Source organism: Tenebrio molitor, chromosome 5, assembly GCF_963966145.1.
Source record: "Tenebrio molitor chromosome 5, icTenMoli1.1, whole genome shotgun sequence".
NCBI classification, from domain to species: Eukaryota; Metazoa; Arthropoda; class Insecta; order Coleoptera; family Tenebrionidae; genus Tenebrio; species Tenebrio molitor.
The window spans coordinates 24,523,751-24,548,412 of record NC_091050.1 but is presented as its reverse complement, the minus strand read 5'-3'; the positions used below and the strand labels follow the sequence as shown (position 1 = coordinate 24,548,412).

The 24,662-nt window shown below is 33.6% G+C and overlaps 1 protein-coding gene across 3 annotated transcripts in view; it reads right to left on the bottom strand.

Moving 5' to 3' along the window:
* The window catches only part of LOC138131967 (pseudouridylate synthase RPUSD2-like), a 449,464-nt gene that overhangs the window by 285,967 nt on the left and 138,835 nt on the right, over positions 1-24,662 (bottom strand). For 2 of the 3 annotated variants that reach the window (XM_069049260.1, XM_069049259.1), the window contains exon 3: positions 5,474-5,524. In XM_069049260.1, coding sequence (XP_068905361.1) covers positions 5,474-5,524 — 51 coding nt within the window. Of the gene's footprint in view, positions 1-5,473; positions 5,525-8,684; positions 8,712-24,662 lie in introns of those variants that run through there. The other variant, XM_069049264.1, reaches the window with a different exon arrangement.

Below are 24,662 nucleotides of genomic sequence, written 5' to 3'. Positions count from 1 at the left end.
TAATTCATTTTATAACTCCAATTATGATATAACACAATAAATATTCATAATGCAGCGTCGCAGTTAATTGACTGGAACAAGTTGTACCAAATTGCAATCGAAAACAAATTTGTGCATGTGTAGAAAACTAAAATTTGCAGAATTAAGGAAGAATACGAGCAAGCAACTCCTTAGACATTGCTCAAAGCAATCAATTTCAACACTTGCTCTAGAGTAATTTAAAACACATTATTGTTAATTGTTGTTTATTTATTTATTGCTATCATTACTTGTTTATACATGTTGGGCGGATTTATTTGTTTTGTTGATCTGGGTACATCACCTAACTTTAACCTGTTACGAGTACGTATCGTATACGACGAAAACGAACGGAGGGCGCGGGATAGAAGGATAGAATGGCGCGGCGCGGCGCGGCGCGGCGGGAGTATTAAATCACGGATTACTAACGCCAATTCTCATAGAATCGTAGAAAAAGAACCGTTCTCAAGCTTTTCCTGAAATTGTCATTTTATGACAGTTCGTTCAAAACAATTATAGCGAAAATCGTACGACACTCATTAATATATATATTCGTATGAAGAAAAATTACAATTAAAATTCGAAATTCATAAAATAATTATGGTAAATTATATGTTTTTAATTTGTTGTAGCCAATTTAGGGCGTCTTCGGTAAGTAGATGGAGTTTGGAGAAACCTTGCTGGAATTTAGTAAGGGGACATTCTTCCACAATGTGTTGGATGGTTTCTTTTTCTGCACCGCATTCACAAGAAGGGTTTTCACGAATGTTAAAGTGAAACAGCATATTATTGCATTTGCCATGGCCGGTTCTAAAACGATTTAATTTACACCAGATTTTCCTAGGTAGGTCAAATCCCGGAATTTGTTTTGTAGGATCCTCAATTAGATTTTTATTGAAAATATCTACATCTTGCCAGGCTGCTTTCCAATAGTCAGATTTGGAAAATGGTTCCATGAGAAATTCTTCTTTCCAAAGTGGTTTACGTGATTTTAATCTAAAGGGTGGTAAATTTGCCATGTCTTGTGTTATGGAGTACATGTTCATTAATGATAATGACCAATAGAAAAATTAGTTCACGAGCCATAACCATGGCAACAAAAAAATTCTTGGAAATTTTTTGTAGGTAGACCAACCTAACTGTGATTAATAAGTGGAAATTTTTTCAGCCAATCAAAATCATTTATTTTGTTGTTGGCTTGGTTATGGCTCGTGAACTAATTTTTCTATTGGTCTTTAATGAGTGTCGTACGATTTAAAAATTTATAATTTATAGCTATTAAGACAACAAGGGTTTTATAGACGATTTAAAAATCGAGATCGTAGTTTAAATCAGAGCGACCGCAGGGAGCGAGGATTTAATAGATCGAGATTTTTAAACTATAAAACACGCGTTGTCTTCAAGATTTTTTCTAACACTAACATCTTATCAGAAATTTTAATAAATTCAGAAATTATTCGAGGCGCGTCACAATACACAAAATGCGGAGGTTGCCGTGAGTACTATGGTAATAATATCAACAAATTTGGAAAAAAACAATTTTCATCGTTGAAATGTGCCAAAACGTTCCAGAAGAAATAAAAAAAGGGGCAATTTGTTACCAATGAAGTCTAAAAGTGCATGTCATTTTGGCCTTTCTTGATATGGGGTAAGCGTGTAGAACTTCATTAAAAGTTAATTCACACTACGGCAAGAATTATTTGAAGAAAATGTAAAGATTGCCAGTTTTCGATGGCCGGGCACTTGCATTGGATGAAACAGCAGAAGTTAAAGAAGAAGATGTTATGAACAAGAGCACGAAGCTAATATGGCAATTCCAATTCAATAATTGTACTTTTCACTTTTGTGATAATTACTGTAAAAATGATAAATAAAATGTTACTTGAATGATGTATTTTATGACTCTATAAGATACGTTGCTATTGACGACGTGTCTTATAGAGGAAAGCGTATTTTATGGGAAACATAAGGTGTGACCTCAAATGCACCATGGAAACAGTATAAGATATTAGTGTTAGAAAAAGAAGCATAATGTCCGTGTCGTTGCGATTTTCTTACCGAATATGCCCTCGTGCATTGATTAATATCCGCAAATTTTTTAGAATGCATTTCTAAAACGTATTAATTACGTTTTGGAAATGCATTCGAAAAAATTTCCGGAAATAATCAATGCACTAGGGATATTATAAGTGATAATTACATTTAAGCCTGAATTATTCAAGTTACGCCATACGTTTTTGTTTTTCAAAGCCTACTTGACCAGATTTTTTTTAACATACGGGACATCAGTTTTTTTTTGGACGAAGCACAAAACTATAGAATATGGAGTTCAGAAAATCCACGAAACCCGATTGCATCATATAAAGGTTGGAGTATGGATTGCTGCCTCACGTCACGAAGGAGTTTAATTGCTTTTATTGTAAAAATCAAAGAACCTGTCAATTATGAAGTTACATAACCTCTGTTTTTCTACTTGGTACCACAATATGCTACAAAGCGGCAAAAATCAAATATATTCGAGTTCCACAGGACTCTTGATATACAGGGTCTCTCAGAACTGGCGGACCAAAATAATGCGGTGAAATCGTTATCTTCGGGGAATAATAGGAAACATATTTTAAAAAATCCATCCTCATTGGATTTTAAAATAAGAACGTTTTTAATTTTTAATGTTTAAAATTTAGTTTACATATATAAATATTATAATTGAATATTATGTCATAATAAATTATTTCTGACAATTACAAAAGTCATTAAAAACGCTTAATGTTTACTTCTTCAGAACATTTTGATATGCTTGTCTTATATGGACAGTGTGATGAGAGTGCCACAGTTGCTGCTCAGGAGTACGCAGTTCGTTTTCCCAATAGGGAACATCCTAGCAGAAATACTATAACCTGAAAAATACTATAACCTAAAAACGTCCGTCATTGCACAAACAATGCAGATACCCAACAATGCATATGCATCATTTGAAATGCATCCGTAGTTACAAATAAAGCAGGAAAACTAATTTATAGGTAACTTAACATCAACAACAGGATTGGTCAGTTTAAATTGCTTCTTTCCTAATTACTATTGAAGATAGATTTTTTTGAACATTTTTCCTATTATGATGTATTATGATGTATTATTTTGATCCGCCAGTTCTGATAGACCCTGTTATGTTCTTTTATAGACAGTCTGTAGAATAGTGTATTATGTATTATACTAGTTCAATACGAAGGTCTGCTACAGCACGAGTGCTACAGTGCCTCTTATTAAACGAGTATAATACACTATTTTACAGAATATGAAAATTATTTCTTAAAATGAACTTCTTAGTACCAGCTTTATTATTTGAATTGTAGTCGTTTTTAACAGTGTTTAGTAATTTGATACATAAAGCAAAAACAGTAAAACAAATTATGTAACACAAAGGACAATATTTTATTGCTGCAAAGATACTAACCATCAGCTACTACAACAAAAGTAGGCTTTTGTTTACAAAGTAACATTCATATTAAAAAATAAGAAAGTTATTAGCTGAAACATTTGTAAACTTTAATTATATCCAACAGAACTTACTTAACAAATACAAAGCAGTAACATTTCCTTCAACGTCAGCAACTGAAATAAAACTGTCCTAGCCTGATAACGCTGATTTCATTACAAGAACAACGTACCTACGTATTTTTGAAAACGAGGTACATTTCTATGAGTTTAAGAAATATTGTTTTTATACTGTGGAGTTCAGGAAACAACCCCACCATGGACAGAGAGCAAACCTTGGTAACGAGGGAACAACTCTAAGGCCCGGTTGTATAAAGCGATGTCAAGTTCGTTGTTAAAGTTAACATAATGTCAAGCGATCAGATTGGAGGATATTTAACATTTTATTTGAATCAGCCAATCAAATGGGAGGATTTCCGACTTGCCGCGTTTGTTAGCTGACACAGTCTTAACTGAAGTTTATACAACCGGGCCTTTGTCTTACACTGTAACTTTCTTAGTATAAAAATAATACGGTTTAAAAAAGTAATTCCCGGCTGGTTCATCATTATTTTATTGTCATTGACATGGAAGCATACGACTAGTTAAATCTAAAAACAACTATTTCTGAACACAGTCGCCTTAGACACTAGTAGATAAAGTTTGTCTAAACATAAGTGAATTTTATGGTTTTAACATCTAAAGTACTTTACGAGGGATTTTAGGGTTGTTCAGGACAAATCCATCACAACAGAATATTTACTACCCTGCTGTAAATTTTGTAAGGCATGCCTGTCTTTGTTAAACGAAAAGCTGCAGATTTGGTTCTTGCCACTTTTACAACATCCGTCATAAAGTATTTTAGTTGTTAAAACCGTAAAATTCACTTATGTTTAGACAAACTTTACATTTGTTGTAAGTTGTTGGTGCTTGCCTTGGTAGTGCATGTTCATAGGATTCTCTACCACGATTGAAATCTTCTGACAGTTCTTAACTAAGTGACGTACTCTTTGTGGATTTCTTGCTCTTTCTACAGAGCTATTTTATTACGATTTCACTGTTTTAAAAAAAAGACAAATTGCAAATGATAGTATGTATTTACATACTATCATTTGACTTTTCTTTAATAAACAGTTTTTAATTTCTTAGTCCTAGTGTACGTCATAAACCACCTCGTATTTTAATATACCTACCTAAAGTACTGCTGCAATCAATTGTAAAATTTCATTACTACAAAATTGCCTACAAATAACTTGGAAAAATTTATCACTAGTAATATCCCGAGTGCATGTCAAATTATCAACAATTTGACATGCACGAGAGGATATTTTGGCAGACTATTTCCTGAGAAAAATTTACATGATAAGTAAGTACAAATAAACGTAATTCTTTTTAAAATACGTACTTATAAAATTAATACCAAATGATTTTTTAATTAGGACTACGCGAAAATTTGGCAATAGTGCAAATTATCGATAATTGCACTAGTGCAGTATTATCGCTGTAATTCGATCGCTATTGGCTAAAATTCAAATATTCGAGCTTTTTGATTGGCTTAAATTTTTCGAAGGTAATAGTCAAAATAATTCACTTTTCTCTAAACATAGTTCATTACACAACGTGCGTCGAAATTGACACATTTCGCATGAATGTGCGAAAGACAGGGTGTTGTGTATGCTTTTTTTTCTACAATTACAAAAAGCAGCACATTTTTAACGGTTTATTGATTTTTTGACATCACTTATTACTTAGTATGAATGACACATTTGTTGTCAAGTCATGCAAATGCATTCGCTCCACGTGGGGTCGTCAGAAAAATGTATTGTAAAGTAGTAATGAAGACTGTCTTTATCCGACTTCAAATCCTCAAATTTTCACTCTTGATTTGTATAATTTCAATGTAAATGTAAAGAATTTAGTTACAAAATTTAAAACTCATCTAACAATAATTATAGTAGCACTTAATAATAAAGAATGAACTCACCAGTGATTCCATCGCAGCATCGTTGCTTTCAGTTAAAAGCAAAGCTTCCGTCTGAAACAAAAAAAAAACACAGACATAATAAAAACTTAAATACAGCTCTTTAATCAATATATCAATAATTATATTTGCGCTTGGAAAGGAAATCAAATACCAATAGGAAATCTTATAAAAACACGTTCAGCTGAATGTGACATGGAAATGATCACTTTTTGTGCGGCAGAATATTAACACATTTTCATCCAGTTGAAAGCATATTTATTATATACCAGTCTAATTTATCAAACTTACGTTCCTAGTTGTTAATCGATAAGTAGTGCAGTAAATGTTGCTTTGAAAAGTATCTCGTATATTTTCATTGATCCATGATCATTAAAGTGGAAAAATTATTATGTAGTTGCAGTTAATGTGAACAAAAGTACGACTAAGAGACAATAAAACACCTATTTAACGATACTATAAAGTAACAAAAAATATTCGGCAATAACGACGTAGTGAGGCTTATGACACTATCGAACTGAGACCGAAATAAAATTGAGAAAACTGGTAAGTTTATTATGAAGGTTTATTGGGTATTATAAAGGGATTCCAAACACTACGAAACTTTATCAAGTCTACTTGACCTCGACAGGAAAAGAACTCTTAGCAACAACTATAAAATGTATCGCTTCAAAACATTAATTTCATCGTTGTTTGATGACGATATCATTAAATATCTTGATGTAAAAATTATAACATATCAAAAGACATGTTGATGTCTACTAAGAGATTAATTGCAAACGGCAGTAGAAAACATCCTTGTGAACTAACACTACAACGCCGACTTCATTACTGTGTTGTTATTTCCCTTCCATTATAATGTAGTATATTATAAAACTGTATTAAAAAATAAATAGCTCTCTTGAATAAGATTCATCTTATAAAAAACAGGAAATAATACAACAAACAATACAATCTGTGATGACACCGCTTCCACAAAGCTTTTAGTCTGGAAGGAAAACAAAATGTTCGATATAATTATGTATGTATATCAAAGAGAAACAAATCATTTATTAAAAATATACAACACAAAACAATGTCAAGACAATGCAAGTTTCTTTGATATGAGATAAGGAAATTAATTATGCAATCCTGATAACAATTAACATATACATAATTACAGAATGTATAAAACATTACGAAGCACCGCAAATTTTTATATCCTTCACGTGAAAAAATAACGTAAAAGCGTAACTTTTATATGAAAGGTAGATCCTTTCAACACACCTTTTTTGAAAATATTAATTACGGTACATGCGTGGAGCCTTTCCAGAACTGAGTTGTCTCGTTAGAGAAAGATTTTCTTGTCGATGAATGTGTGTTTAAAGTAATTCACTTTTTTAAATAAGGAAATATCTATATTAATAACATAATTACATAAACATTTTTGTTTTATAATACAAAAATTTCCGATAATATTGCGGAATCTGGAAAAGTGCCCCGAATGCTTGCAGCGTTTCCACGTTGAATGGCAAGGGAAATCCTCTCGAAAAGGAATTTCATTGATTTTGAATCGCCTGATTCCGCGATAAGTCGGTTTCCGATCACATTAATAAAATCGATGGCTTCTTTGCACCAAGGGCCTAAGGTTTCAAATGCTAAACCTTTAAACACGTAGTTTGACGAAATGATTGAACTATATTTGCTATGTTTGCGTTTGCAAGCCATTTCAGCGGCAGAACCTGAGACTTCAGATGATTTCAATACGTAACTGTCTGCAAGTGTATCTACAACAGTAACGTCCCAAACCAAAGGTACTAAAGTCATCCTATCTGGGCGTTTTCCGTCATCCCGAGACAGTCCGTTTGGTTCTAAAGTTGAATTCACATGAATAGAAGTTAAAGACCGGTTGATAATGGAATTAATTTCAGTGTGTCTTAAAAATCTACCACTGCTTTTGAAACAACTTAGACCGTGGGTGCCAATTTCGTCAACTTTCGCATTGCATTTGCAAATATGAGGTGTACAAAGATTACAACCCAATCTTAAACCAATACAAACTTGGAAGGAAGTGTTATCTAAAAGAGTACCAATATTAGGAGAAGGAATTGCATGTAACCAAGATCCTGATTCTCTGCATTGCAAAGCCTTAAAACGAGCCAAGTCTCTAGGTGAATTAAAGATTAAGTCATTGGCAATTATTCCTTCGATATTAATTAATTTAATTTTAACTAATTTTTATTTTCAAAAATTGAAGAATGAAAGTTGATATTTTCTGCATTGGAAGAGCAAAATGTATTTTTCCAAAATCAATTTACCAACACTTAAGATTATTTAGAAGAAAATTTTAAATGTTGAAATTAAATATGTATAGGTATTGTATAACAAAAATGTTATGTACTTAAATTGATTAATTATATAATATAGGTATCGTTAGACAGTTACGAGTAACAATTTGTGTCAAAAATTTCAAATTTTTTTCTGAACTTTCAAAACAAATCCAAAAATCTTACAGCAAATCAAATATCCCAAATCCAAAAACTAGATATCAAGTTATTAATTATCAATAAGAAGAAAACTGTAGTAGACACAGAGAATTTTTGTTATGAATTAAAAACTAAATTGTCCGTATGGTAGATATGTATATTGATATCGACATTTTAAAACTCTTACATCGTTACCTCAACGTTAAATAATATGATTCTTATATCAAACATAAATCACAGTAACAATTCTTACTTACATAGCTATTAATTTTAAGATCTGGCTACTGTTGAGAGCTGCATAAATAATTGCAAGGAATTACTAAATACTGCATAATTCAGATACAAGAATGTGTAGATTACAACATATCTTAAATCTATTTGGTTCGGATTTAGAAAGACAAAGAGATAAATAAAGCCACCAACAGGTGATAGTAACCAAAATAAACTACTTATTTTATCATTTAGCGCTGTAGCCTATTTCCTCAAGAATAAATGAGACAATAAAGAACACTATGAGTGATTAATTTGCAATCGTCCCCAAAAGAATGCCACTCCAGATTTCTAAACATTACCAAAAATAACAACGAAAATAAAAGGTTTCGCCACACATAAATCCACCTAATTGCGAAGGCACCTCTCGTCTTTGCAAATAATAAAATGAACTGGCTGCATGAATTCCACAAACGTGTTTGATCCCCCGTTCGCACGTTTGCCTTGCGTAATGGTTCGAGTTATCTTTACATCTGCACCTTTATCCTCATTTACCCGTGCATCCTCAAAAATCCATAACAACTCGTCCCATCCACTTTCAGTTAAATTTTATCCGACCATCACAATACAATTTCTCCGAGTAATAGTTACGCGCCAGCGCTAACGCACGTCTATTTTTGCACGAAAACGATGTCAAAGGCAAAATTGTAATAAAGTTTTGAGTGAGGTGAAATAATCCGAATTATGCCAACAAACTATCCGCAAGTTGAAGTAACAATTTTGTGAACATGTGACAATCGGAGTGACTCGTCTGTCAGAAGATTCTACACTAACAGCCTCAGAAACTCTCCAAGTATATATTATATGCAGAGACACGTCCCATACATTAATTAAACCAAGCAAATTTACTCGAAAATTATTTGCTAGGAGTACCCAACGCGAGGGGCGATACGTACTAGGTAGACCTCCACCCAACATCACTTCGCCCATTTTATTATCTCATCAAAGACACGTCGGGGTTTAACAAGTTAAACAAACATCGCACGAAGCGATGACTTTGTCTTTAAAACAAATATTTGCTGCAAGTACAACGACTGTTAGAAACCGAGAAAAATATTGCTTGAATCAATTTTTAACGAAATCGGGAGTTTACTGTCTCTCCGACTTAAGTTAGACAATGATAAACGTTAGGTTTTTATGTACAAAATATTTAAAAAAATGTATTGACATAAATTTTCCGAAATTCTCCTGGTAAATATTTTCGTTCGTTATATACGAGTACAATGCCAATACCATTTTGAAATCCTAAAATATGTAATTTTAAAGGATGTCTGGAAGCATTGCCAATGCAACTGTCTAAGAATACCGTGTACCATATCTCTATAGTCTCGACACGAATCTAGCTAAACCACTGAACTAATTAATAATAATAACGAAATTACAAGTATATCGTTTCAAGCCAAGAAGATAAATCAATGACAGCCAAGAACGCTTTGGATTTTCAGTTCGAACTATTATGTACCGTATCTAAATTGTTAACCGTCTATAAATAACACTTGGCAATAAACTAAACCACTAAATAATTATCTGAACCTACGAATAATTGTATAAATTAAACGGAAATAGCTCAGAACAATGAAAACTGCCCACAACTGATCAAGCCACAAACCTGACACACAATTTCCCCAATCTTTTTGTTGAATGCAGGTTATTAGTTGCAACAGTTCAAGTACAGTAAGAAAATATCATTGCCAATATTTTTTTTGGAATAGTAAACGCTTCGGTGGGAGGTGGATAAATCATTAATAATTGCCTACTAAAATCAAGTGGAGGTCTGTGTGATGCAAAATCAAGACAGGACAAAGTACAGATTGGCTTTCAGAGTATTTCTTTCTTGTTCTACAACAGGTGAAGCACTAGCACTAATTTGGTTGTCTGGGCTGTCAGTATTTATTGTATCGCGTGTTCATTTAAATGTATCCTCAAAGTAGGTGTTGAAGAATCGATTGTGAACGCACCACGGATTACAGATCAGGGATCAGCTGTTTCAATCTAACCTCACTTTTTGAGTTGTTTGTGTTTTTACTCTGCAGACTGACGAGTGGTGCGTTCACAATCGACTCTTCAAAGCCAACTTTGAGGATAAATTTAAATGAACATCCGATATATTTCATGACATATTTTACTATGGTGCTTTTCAAAAATTTAAGAAGACAGATCAGATATCAAAATTTGTAGAGATGTATATGTATGTACTTTATGACGTACATTTCCTGTACCTAAATAAAGCTTGCAATAGAACTTCACAATTTGAAAACCAGATGTAATGTAAGTTTGTGCTGCTTTCCAAAACTATTTGAAAAAAAGTGTATATTTTTATAAAAATTCTTAGTCACTGTGGCTGTATCCACATACTTAAAACTGCAGATACGGTGAAAGAAATAAAACAAAAAGTAAATAAAGAATTTTTTTTAAAAATCTCTCAGTGGGAACACTTCACATCGGAAAAGGTAAACAAAATTGTAAGATGCTTGAAAAGTGTTTTAAAAAATAATTGTGTCAATAAAAAATATATTTTTTCTTTATAAGTATATTTTCATTCAAAATGACAAGTGCTTTGCGTCCAAAGCATCTACTCTTTTTTATATTAAATAAAAAAACAACAATATGTTTGGATTACTTACACGATACAGAAGATGTTGCAGCAGTTTGTACAATTTTTATTTCTCTGATTTTCTGTTTGAATCCACTTGACTCAAAAACGAATTTGTTCTGCATTTTGTTTCATCACAATACGATGTCAGGGATGTATCGTGTGTTCCAATAAAAACTCACTCGCAGTAAGCCATGACTATAGAGATAGATAGACTGGTCATGTCGATTTTAGGATCACTGGAAGTAGTTCATTTGTTACTTACAAATTTTCATCATATTGTGAGTGACAGATAACCTATAAATTTACTTTAGTAGTTCATTTCACATCTGGTACTAAGACATACTTCACTTTTGTCATGGCTTGCTGCGAGTGAGTTTTTTGTGGAACACACGATATAACAATTCTTAATTTTATAATACATATACAGGGTGAATCACGGGGAATAATGAGTCTGACCAAAATCTCGATGCAACCAACATTACATTTTCCCAACTTACTTTGCGAAACTGTTTATAGTAGTCCGGGAACTCATAGTTTACAGTACGAGTTAGACGTTTAAAGACGAGGCGACGAAGGAGCCGAGTCTTGAAACTCGAAACGAGTACTGTAAAAAGAGTTCACGGACGAATGTCGTTATGTATTTTATTTCATGCTGCCTCAAATTTCGTTTGAAAGAAACATTGAAATTAATTTCAAAATAATTCAACAAAAGCTCCAAATCTAGTCACATTTTTGGAACATGATTAGCAACGGCTGTTTGGCAATTGTTTATTTTGTTGAAATAATTTGGTGCGTCAAAATGACTTCTAAAGCAAATCCTCCAGAAATTGTAAGAAAATCTGCAGAAGCCTGTGCTGAATTAATACCTAGCAAGTCTGGTGAAAGGTACCAAAAACAATTCAGCCATTTTTGTAAATGGAAATCAAAAAATAATGTAAAGAAAATTACGGAAGAGGTTATGCTGGCTGGCCTATTTTTTAGATTTGGTTTAAATGGTTGTATTATTTTATTTGTGAACGAACGTTTTTAGTCTGAGAAAGTAAGTGCATCTTCTATGTGACCGATATAGTTAAATTGTTAATTTGTATTTAGATGTAGTTTTGAATAAAACATTTCTTAAACCTGAATAATTGTTATTGCGATTGTTAGTTTTGTGTTTCCAACAGCAACACTTAACCGGCGTCCGGCCGTTTTTTGCGTTTTCCCGGATTCAATTTGGATGCACGATCCCGATCAATCATTATTATTATTGTCATTTTTTGACAAACGCTACAAACTGTCCAAAATGACATGACTGACATGATTTTCTAAAGATTGGAAGGTCAGTTGAGAACTAATTGGCCTCCCGTTAAGTTATGAAATCAAAGGGTGAGGAACACGAAATAGCAACTTTTCAAATTTTCGAGGAGGAACCACATGTGGGGCAACGCGAAGAAGAACAAGACTAAACGGTCTAGTGTATTTAAAATTTCTGCAAAACATTCTGCCAATTTTGTTAGAGGAGATTTACAGAAGACAAAACATGCGGCTCCAACATGATGGCGCGCCCCTTCATTTCCACAGAGATGTGAGACACTATTTAGACACAATGTAATCAGTGGATAGGTAGGGGTTCGATTAATCCTTGGCCCCCGAGAACTCCTGACATAACTCCACTAGATTACTTTTTATGGGGAATGGCCAAAGATGCGTCGACCAAACACCCATCAACAGTAGAGAAGATCTCGAACATCGCTGTCGCTTGTAGATCTGTAACGCCAGCGATGCTTATGAGAGTCATTGGTTCTTTCCGGAACCGCATTGAGGCATGTGAAAGAAGTGGTGGGCAGCATTTTGAACATCTTAATTGATTCACTTAATTTTTATGTTCTGTATGATTTAATAACAATAATAAGCGATTAAAATCACAAGAGTAATGCATAAGTAGGATCACATCGGTTCTGTCATCGTTCGTAAATATTTTCAAATACTAAATATGAACGAAAAATGCAATGACAGATATACCTTTCAAACTAATCGAATACCTACTTGGATTCCTCATTTGTAAAATGTATTTTGGTTGCTCGTCATCTTTCGTGAATGACCCTGTATGTATGTTAAAAAAATTAATTTTAATACACAACAACCTATTTTTATGTCTTTCGAAGAATGTTTAGTATCTGTATTGTTCCTTTTATTGTAACTGTACTGTTTGTTTTTCTAATAATAATAAATAACAATTCACACAAAAATTTCCGGTTAAAGATATGACCTGACCTGACCTACCATAAAAATCTTATGGTAGGTATAACATGCCTGTTTCGTTTGCAATCGCCTTCCCTATGTTAATATAACTATGTAGCTGTCAGATTTAAAATAAATAAAGATGGTAGTAAAATACTCGGATTTTTCTGTTACTTTTTTAAATCCCAAAATTATTGAGCTCGTATCAACGATTAACTTAAAATCACTAACCTATTAGTTACATAAAGTATGATAATTTCCTTATACTCATCTAAAATTATTTGTTAGAATTAATGGAAGTATAATGTTCCCACAGAGGCTTTCAAAATTCTGAGGAGTGTGCTTGATATGAATTCTCTAGAATACCAAACACGGTTAACAAATTTGTGTGCAAAATGCTACATTAAAACGTAGATTGCAATCGTCTATTGAGCAGGCTACAGTTTCATGTTCCGCGTGTTAATTCAAGACAAAATTAACTCAGTTCTACCCAGATCTACTTGTCCATCTAGACTCTCCAGTTTAGAGCGTGCCAATAGCATTTCACGTTCGATCGGTAACAATCCCAAGCTGATCGATTGTAAGAGATGTATCACACAGCAACAAAGTAATGAATTACAAGTTTGTGTCTTTCTTGTACAAGTCTTTTTCGGTATCTAGCAATCCGGACACCATGCATTAACACTTTCAAGGCGCCTGTAGCACATATACCACACCTTTGCAACGATATTACATTAACCGATGATAACGAAAGGGTTAAAGAATTCATCTTAACAGAAAACACTGAAAATTTTATTCATTCTGTCTCTAATGTAGCTTTGGCAATATTGTTCCAGAAAATTCAATATTTGAGCTGAATCAATGTGAGTCGTGAAAAGTTTGCGTTCTGAAAGATATTAATTTTTATTATTTTTGTGAAGGGCCGGCGCTATCAAACATAAAGAATTGTCTCTTGTTGTAATTAATTGCAGGAAGACTCAGTGAGGACGCCTTGCAATTAATCAACGTCGTACAAGGAAAAATTAACGACACCGGCATTTGCCCAGTGTAAAAAGCGTAAAAAAATATTGCTGACAATAATTACATGAAAACAATATTAGTGTCGAGGTTTGGTTGTTGAATGACGGATCAAGAAGTCAATACTTGATTAAATTTCCAAGGGGAATTACACTGTAGAGCTGTGTCGAGCCAACTTTCAGAACCGAAGTGCACGATTACGTCACGTACGAGACGGAAGGGAACTATCCACTACCTTTGGTATTGGTATTACCAACACCTGGGACGAAATCGCCGAAAAAATGCAACAAGACGTAAGATGGCAAAGTAGGAAAACTTTGATAACTCCACGTATGAAACTCGCAATTTCAGTTCAACTTTAATAAGATTCAAACGGTGGAAAAGTTTTTAGTTTTTAATGTAAATATATGAAGTTTCAGAAGCAATTAATGTCGAATCCGCTGTTGCTAATAGCTCTTATTCGCAGTGGACCGAAATGAACTCCGTAATACATGGATGCACGTCCCTAAAAACAAACAACGAACTATTTAACAGGAAATTTCAGCCAATTAAATAAAAAAGGACTAGCTGGAAATAACCGTAAGTTGAGAATTTTAAAACAGGACTCAGACGTACCTGAAATATTTATATTACATTTCCCAAGTTCATTAAAACTTTCTTTCCTTTAACCAGTGGCTTTTTATTTCTGTCATTATTTTCTCGGAGCAGTTCGGTATTCCTCTATACCGAATTTCAGGAATAATGCAAGAGTAGAACAACAAGGCCGTAAATATTCCGCCTACCAATAAAGCCGTAACTACCGAAAACAATATTGCAAGATTACTCCTGAGATAAAAGAAAAGGATTAAATTCTTCTCAGACCATGTAAACTCAACAAGGACAGTGGATTATTCATTCATGAATATTTATTCTCGTAATTAAAACACGAAACATCTCTCATGGAAAGAATAGAAAATTTATGAAGCAGAAACACACTTGAATTAAGTCTATCTGCACCCTTAAAAGTGTTGAACATCTCAGGATTTTTCAAGGCAACCCTCATAAGGCGCAATTTTCCATTAAACGCCGACCAAATAATAAACAATCTGCCACGTCCTATTCTATCAACGAGACAAAGCCAAGCGCAACAATAATGTTTAATGAGTTGCCCAAATTAGGAAACTTAAACGGAAGTTTTGACCAAAAAAAAAAAGGCATTTAATGTATGATCAAGAAACAAATAATTTAAAACAGTTTTACTTCTAGTTCATTGACTTCTTTTATGAAATATACACCCAGTACCTCTATGTCAACACAAAACCGAGAACAAAATTGTTCAAAATAACTGTATAGCAAATTTGAGTCCTGTAGTGAGAAGTCAATTAAAAGCTTTCCTATAGTGTAAAAAAGCTACGACAATGACTTCGAAACGATAGCTGTATTATGTCTTTCCTGACCATTCAACTACTAAAATTCAAGGATAAGCAATAATGCAATGAACTGCAGCAACTTTGATTACTGAATAAAAACTTTTATTATCTGCTTTCAACAGAAACAAATATCATTAGGCATTAATAAAATTTAAAAGTTTTAAGCATACAATCCCAGAACGAAAATTAAGTTTAAAATTTAATCTATGATTTAACATTGTAGCACATGATGTTAATTCACATCAAATTACTCTTTGCAATAACCAATAATCCTTTTTTTATTCCGTAAAGGATTCTAAGATCAAAATATGAAAAACAATTAAAAATAAAAAAGTCCTGTGGCCAATCTGGCATAGTTAATTTACTTGGTAAAAATCAGTTAAAATGCTATGCAATCTTTGGTCGCTACTGAAAATTCTGTTTTAACATTTTTAATAATAAACAAGTGGTCTATTCAATTCGTCTGCTGAGTAGGTTACATTTTTGAGGTTTGTACAGACTGTGTCTAATTAGAATAAATTACACCTCAAAAATATTTTCATTATGCATTCATTAGATTATTGTTGGATTACAAAAACATCGTCTTGTAACGATGCTTACAAAAAATGTTACAGTTCTTACTTGTTCTTACTATGTATTCACAAACTCTGTATTCTAAATTTATTTTCATAACACTTTTGTTATATAAATACATATGGCACAAACAATCTGCGTAAGACTCAATTTACTTCTACAAATAAAAAAAAAATCTTATTTCTCCAGGAAAAACATTTTACATGTTGTGTCAACAAATTTAAAGTTTTACATTATTTAAAATTTAGATTCTTCTTTGAGTTCTTACTCAACACAATTGCATTGATAAATCTTTAATAAGCTCACTTGATTATTATTTATTCGTCCAAACTACCATTCTACTGTTTATTTTACTTAAAAAAATCCTTCTTTTCATTAATAAAATAAGATCAAGTTAAGGATGTACAACCTCGAAGAAGTGAAACACTCTTTTGTTACAAATATGTTAAATCATCATGTTCCAGGTTATCGACTTGAATTTATAGAGATTTAGTCTTTTTATACAGAAGTACACTATTCAGGCCATATTCTACTACCTTCAATGCACAATGCGACCTGTTATTAGGACTCACTGCAAATCCGTAATTAATACAAAATAATCAAGCCTCACTGAATTAAAAAGTATGATTAATTCTTCTTCAATTACAAACTGCAATTTTTTTACTACCTCAATTACGGCATTTCACAACTGCTTACTAATAGCGGTGTATAATAAACAGGTAACGTAATTATTAATAAACAGTAAGATAATCCCTCATGCATTTCAAGGACAATATTAACAACCATGATAATCTTTAAGCGTTCATTGCAAGTATGGCGTTAAGTTATGACGAATTCTGTTAATTTCTATTCATGTGAGGCAATTATTTTTCACATCCAAAGCATTACTTCATTGACATCAAGGATGCGCAATTCAAATTATACGTTTGTGATTTCATAGATACCGCAAACAATACTCGAAGCAATTTTTCTCACCATTATTGTGTTTCCAATCAAGAATCATTACCATTTTTTACATAAACAAAAAAATAACACTGCATCATCACTCGTTCCTCGTTGCACAGTCTCCTAATAATTTTTTTGCGTGCTTCTATACGATCAATAACAAAATAAGCTGTTTCATTACGATAACAACATTTTATCCTCCTTACGTCATAAAAAAATCGTCAACATGCTCGACTAACTGGAAGATTCGAGTTTAATATTATGCCGTAATAACCATAAAGCATGATTTAATGAAAATATTTTACTAAAATTCCTCTGTCACAAAATTGTTATGAATATTGACCGTGACATACAGTGCGTCATCAAAAATGATATTCCTGAACTGTATATTATCACATTTCAGCTCATCAACAGGATGTAATATACTTCAGCCGACTGACATTTCAATTTATAACGATACAAATTACAGAGCGCCCACTAATTGGTGAAACTTCAAACTGCTCTTCATCAACTCGGACTTTGTGAAAGAGATGTACCTATGCTTATCTTGTACCAAGAAAAGGCCAAATCAAAAATTCAATGAAGCTTCAACGAATTTTGCTAGTGTGGAAGCTTAACACGAATGACTCGAAGATATAGTTATTTCTTTCACTGAGGTCTATTCGGTCTATAGGCTGTGTGCATGGGTACAAGTGGCGCCGCCTGATGGCCGGAATCGTAAACCATTTTTAGCGTCTGTAACGCGTGTATCAAGCGTAAATTGGGCTGTTTATGGCATGAGTGGGCCAGTTTAAAACGCGAGTGAAACGAGCGTTTTAAAAGCCCACCAGTGCCAAAAAAGCCCAATTTACACACGAACGAGTTGAATACGACGTTTTTTTGTTCGACGAGCACCTTAAAGGCGCCAAATAGCTTAAAATAATTAAAATTAGCTTGACGTTTCGTTTTGACAAGTTGTGACATTTATCAAAAACCGTTCCTACAGGAGAAATTTCTCAAATTCTGCCAGTGTCGAACAAAAAAGTACTTTACTTTCCGAGATGCTAATACGAGTTTCAGTGCACAACATGTGTTTTATTAATCAAAATATAACTGGCCACAATATAAAGCCGTGCTTGCTACGCTAGAAGGCAGTTACGACGGCCGCCACCATGGGCGCTGCTGTAACGTGTTTCGTTAACCACGCCTCCATGCACATAGCCTATATTATGATATGTGATTATGATGTATGTTTTTTACGAAATGAAATAAATACACAGTTGACAGAACAGCAATTCTTTTATTGCAACACATAAAAAAGAAGCATAATTTTCTAATTTATCATGCAGCAAATTCAGTACCACCGCATTTGTTTCTTCATGCAGATCAGGTGGAGTACTACAAAATTCATCATCGCTGTTTTTGTTAATAATAATTGCTTAGATAATTGCATTCAGGTTACAGCCCCATTCTAACTGACGTTCTTCTTTAATGTAAAGAACTACGTACTATCGCCCATTAACTCTCCGGATGAAATCCGAGTTGTGAAGTAATCAAGAAAATTCCGTCATCATAAAAATCGTTACAGACGGCTGTTAATTTATGAATGGTTGTTATCGGGCTGTATCTTCCTTACGGTGACCTCTTGGAAGCTGAAGTATAAGATCGACAAATAAAAAATAATCATATAACATTATTGGCAGTAAAGTTTAATGTTCTTGCAAGTTGCCTTTGAACCTTTTATTTGCCCTTTCGAAGGAAATATAATAATACGATATCTTATTTATATAGTACGTAGCATTCCAGTTGAAATGTGTGAATAGATCTAGTCAGCAGACAATAAAGATATCTAACATTCATTGTCTTTAATAAAATAGACTGTCATCATTCGTGTTGAAAAGATTTCAAATATTGCATCCAAGGGAGTCGGATCTCATCATCATCGTTGATAGATACCCATGCTGGCCGAGGGCCTCCGTTGCCAACCTTCTAAATTGCCACTCTCGCATTTATTGTTCTTCACTATGTTCGATCTAAGATTCTATTGCTTATAATACACACATTTAGACTAAGTTTTATGGTTCTATCGTGTCTTAGCGCTATTTAAGAGGATGATTTAGAACTGGCGCGTGATAATGAAAACAAGACCAATCCTGAATTTCCGCATTCATATTAAAATAAATTGACGTTTGCATAATTGAGTTTAGGTTAAATAAATAATTTCCAACACAAATGTTATTTCAAAGTGTTGTGTTAAAACTATTCTCCCTAACAGATCTAAGCTGTATATTCCACAAAAATTAGAATTACTGCTAAATTAACATGCCTAGAGTATGGTGAACCTCTAATAAATCTTGCTCCAACATGTAATATAGCTTATTTAATGAATTGAATGGCCAGAGGTGTAGGGTAAGCATAAAAAGTTCAAATAGAAAAAATCCGTACAAAAACTGTGAAATCAAACGTTGCTAAGCAAATATGCAACCGCCCCTTAATTAAAAAAATGTATACTTAGAACCTTCTGAAATTCAAACAAACCTTATAAGAGCCACAAAATGATGAATGTGATAATTTACCCGATGTGAAATACATGTAACAAATGTCATGAAGGCGCAGAAGGGAATTATTAAAATAATTATGTATATTATTGACACCCAATTTAATACAGTGGTGTCAATAAGATATATCGTCCATAGTAGCAAACGTGAAATTATCCTACCCATTACATGTAATTCGAAACAATATTTGTCAGTATTCTTAGACAACAAAAGAGCAGAAAATGTTAGCTATTAACAGACAAAAATAAACTGGTATTGCTTAAGAAACAATAAGCACCAAAGTGCTTTTTATCCCTTTTCAGATGTGATACAATGAACGAAGCTGTCATTTGGAACTAATTGATTCTGTCTATGTATGTTTATTATAACTTTTCCATTAAGCCATTATTCTTCCGAATATAGAGATGTCTTCTTCAAAGTCCTTCGCGAGAATGGAGTTCATTTAACCGATTTGAAGTTCCCAAGTATCAATAATGTCGATATGAAAAAACTAATGGAACGATGTAAAGAAAAATAATAACTCAATTTTGGACTCTGAGCAAATATAATACTTTTAATAATCAATATAATTCCGCCGTCAATTAGTTAATAAGAAGCAACTAATCATAAGATCTTTTAAAACTTACTGATTAACAGTAGTGTTCTTGTGTTATCCGACACACGATTAAGTATTCTCGGTTGGTCTTGAAAGCGTCCTGAAATGATTCTAAAAGATTGATAAATTCATGTGTGTTTAAAACTTTCTGCTTATGCGTAACATTAAATCATCCAACGTGAACAGCAAGGACCCGACACTATCAATTAACTATGTAGGTCATGAATAATTAACGTTTGGTATCACTGGGGCTAGATAAAGCATATTACGCGATTTACGGTTTACTACTCTGTCAGTATCACCAATCACAGCAATTGTTTCAGTATGTTCTAGTTTATTTCCGCAAAATTGTATAGATAAATCTACAACAACTACAGCCATCAGTATTTTAAGCAACTTTGTAGTTATAGTTCAAAAATCATATTATCGAATTCAAGAAAATTCATTATCTACATCCTTTGTTCTGTTGTTAGCATCGTGTGAAAAAAATGTAATATGTACTTAATTACTTTCTGCCCCGTCATTTCTAAACACTAACTTCTCGAAATTTTTAGTTGGTAACTATTTCAAATCAGGTAAAGCTGCTCAACCACGCAGAAATTAAGTTTCAATTATTAAAATTTTAAAGAAATAAGAGCTGCAGGAAATTGAATGTAACTCCACAAGTGCTACGTTGGCGAAGTTTTAAGTGCGTCTCACTTTATTGCTGAAAGTCTTGTTGAAGTTTTTAATTATAACAGTTGAAAGTATAGTGAAGAGCAAATTTAGAGAACATCGAATAAATTAATTTTCTATGCACTTGTTCAAAATACGCTTTAATTAAATATTCAGGGAGTCGCTTGTTAGACAGTCATAAAGTGGAGGGTGTCGACGCGTTGGAAAACAATCAATGGCCTGCAATAAATTACGATCCAATAACCAAACCATCGAGTGACAATACCGCAGGTACGAAACGACTAATCATCGGAGTTGGCAATCAACGCTTATATCTTCCCTCCTAGACAGATAGACAAACGTTTAATCAATTGTTTAATTTAGCAGAGGTTGTAGGAATCCCATATAGGGCGGAAGTACGTCACCGCAGGCGGAAACTCCCTGTTGCTCTTGATCCACATAGAGAGATACCCTCAAGATGGCGCCATGAATCTTCCGGTACGACTTGTAAGGTTGCCCTTTGTTGCGTGCTTAGATGTATAGAGCGGTTTCGTACAGATGTTGCTTTAATGTGGCGGACTTCATCTCATAGGCGATATTTAGAATTATGGAGTTTCTGTCTACGATTGCCATTCTATTCATAAAGGAGCTCATCTAATTACACAGCCGGAAGGTGCATCTTACTTAATTAATATTTATTTATTATGATCATTATAAAACTAATCAATTAAAAAATAATGTAGTTCATCTTAACGTACATGGTAAAATCTTCACTACTTTATTTTACAATGGTCAAGAATTAGCTCCAGAAAGTCTTTAAAATTAGTAGAAAACGATCGACTATATTGACCCTCTCCAGCAGTCTTTTGGTAAATAAAAGTATTAACACTTTGTAACTAAATATTCCCCTAGTGATCATTAGCTATATCCAGCATCCACTTAATATTCGTTGCAATATGTATGCACATGTACAGTGATGTCCAGTGATCATCACCTGTTATAATTTTCCAGGAAAGCTCTTCATCGTCAGCCACAGCTCCCAAGTTTTCTTGGCAAATGTGTTGCCAATGCAGTTTTTCTTCGGGACTAAGCATTTTTGTCATCCAACGTGCTGAGACCTTATTCATTCCTAAATCTTCATTAAAAAATTTTAATACTCTAGACCAAAATCTCAACTTTCTTGAAGTTTTCCTTGGTTTTAGCTTTAACAGGCAGTCGGCATCTTAGGTCATCCTGAAGTGATTCCCTACCGCATCGAAATTGTTTGGAACAAAATTGTATCGTAAAATATGACGGCGTATTTTCCCATACATATTACATAGGTAATCATCCTATGGCGAATATTCTTGGCTCCATTTCCTCCCCTCGTCAAGAATTTTTTGTTGGTTAAATGTCACAGCAACTTGACAGCAAAAATTTGCGATCTTCACTTGTTTTCGTCATAGCTATTATCCGTTCACCTGACATCCGCACTGTTAGTGTCATTTTTTATCCAAATTGGTCGAATCACGACCTTCTAAATAGTCGAGACTCTTGGCTCTCTCCGGCCTGTTCATTTGCCAGTTTTCGGCGTTCGCCGTTTGGCGCTACTTTGCCGGCGCTGATAAGGGCGCTGAAATTGGCGCGAAACGTTAAATGTCAAAAAGACGACATGTAAAATGCTATTTGGAGACGTGTAAGGATTATAAAAAGACAAAAACATTCAATGAATTGGCTTCAGAAAGTTTAAATATTTGCCCAGGTAGGGATTTCAAAAATCTTTTAATCAGTAATAGACTTGCAATAATTTAAAATGTACTTTAAAAATATTCTTCACTAACATAATGTTGTAGGCAAGCCTTTCCAATAGTGCTGCTAATTTACCGATCCCGACGGAAACATTCTCTGTCACCGCAAACAGTCCTTTGCCTGTTTAAATCTCCATTTTCTTTTCCTTCGTCTACTTCCAATGTTGTGGGTATTATAACAAGTACTGAATTCCGTGAATTCATACTCACATCTCCATAAATTTCGTTGTATTTAAGAATGGGTATATTAGGAATGATTATCTATGTAATTAATATGCTTAACTAACCGAAAATTTCGATTAAAATGTAGTAATCATGTCTTTATCCGACAAAGTGACAACACAATGACAGAAAGCCAAGTTTCAAACCGCATGGTTCCGAACTCAAATCGCCCGTTCGCTAGCGCCAAACGGCTTACAAGTGCATAATGGTATTTTGCTCAAATGAACAGGCCGGAGAGAGCCAAGCGTCTCGACTATTTAGAAGGTCGTGGGTCGAAAGTACATTAAAATTTCGACTTTTCTTTTGAGTGTACATTAAATCTAGTGATAAATAAATTACTACTGTCAGATAGAAAGAAGTTGGGTTATAAACTGCTGTTCCAAATTATTTTATTTTTCTAACACTAATATCTTATACTGTTTCCATGGTGCATTTGAGCTCACACCTTATGTTTCCCATAAAATACGCTTTTCTCTATAAGACACGTCGTCAATAGCAACGTATCTTATAGAGTCATAAATACGCTCACACATATTATTCAAGTAACATTTTAGTCATCATGTTTACAGTAATTATCACAAAAGTGAAAAGTACAATTATTGAATTGGAACTGCCACATTAGCTTCGTGCTCTTGTTCCTAACATCTTCTTCTTTAACTTCTGCTGTTTCATCCAATTCAAGTGCCCGGCCATCGAAAACCGGCAATCTTTACATTTTCTTCAAATGATTCTTGCCGTAGTGTGAATTAACTTTTAATAAAGTTCTACACACTTACCCCATATCAAGAAAAGCCAAAATGACATCTTCCGTTACCTCCGTGATGCTTTTTTTATTGTTCCGCCTTGAAACGAAACATACACCTTTTCGTATGCACTTTTAGACTTCATTGGTAACAAATTGCCCCTTTTTTTATTTCTTCTGAAACGTTTTGGCACATTTCAACGATGAAAATTGCTTTTTTCCAAATTTGTTGATATTATTACCATAGTACCCACGGCAGCCTCCGCATTTTGTCTATTGTCACGCGCCTCGAATAATTTCTGAATTTATTAAAATTTCTGATAAGATGTTAGTGTTAGAAAAAATTTTGAAGACAACGCGTATTTTATAGTTTAAAAATCTCGATCTATTAAATCCTCGCTCCCAGCGGTCGCTCTGATTTAAACTACGATCTCGATTTTTAAATCGTCTATAAAACACTTGTTGTCTTAATAGCTATTAACGCTATTTGAGGTATTGCATCTAAATCTTCCTCAGAATAGAACTCCAATTCTGATTCTGAATCGGACGCGGCAAGAGAAATAATTGTTGAAGGAACATCAGCAATAGATAAATGACTCATATAACTTCGCCAATGTGGTAACATTATTGTACGGAAATTACCAAGTTAGCATAATAGGGATTTTAAGTATTACCAACAGCTTGTCAACCTGACAGTGCGGGTGTCAAGTGAATGGATAATAGGTAGACAATATAAAAAAACTCCCCTCGTAAATAACCTGAGATCCAGAGCAGCAATGTGCCACCGAGGATTGTCCTGCAGCAATTGAAGTTAAGCGATTGTCTCATTAAAGCGAATAATAAAAGAATGTTCCAGTTCGTTTGCAAATGCAAATGTCAAACATGTGTACAATGTTGTAATTTGGCTATTTTAGGGTTCTCCGTTAAGATTTGAAAAAAGTATTTTGAAAGAACATATAAATTTATTTTTTGTACTCTGTTGAGGATCTGCTATACTGGTGGATCGGAAGGTGGCTGGAAGTCTTAATTTTTTGTTGATGGGACACAGATTTTTTGATGTCTTTATTTTAATCACTACTATATTTACACTATTTACACACTCTATTTACTGTATGATGATGGTCTTTTCGCTACTGATAATGATGATTGACTATGAT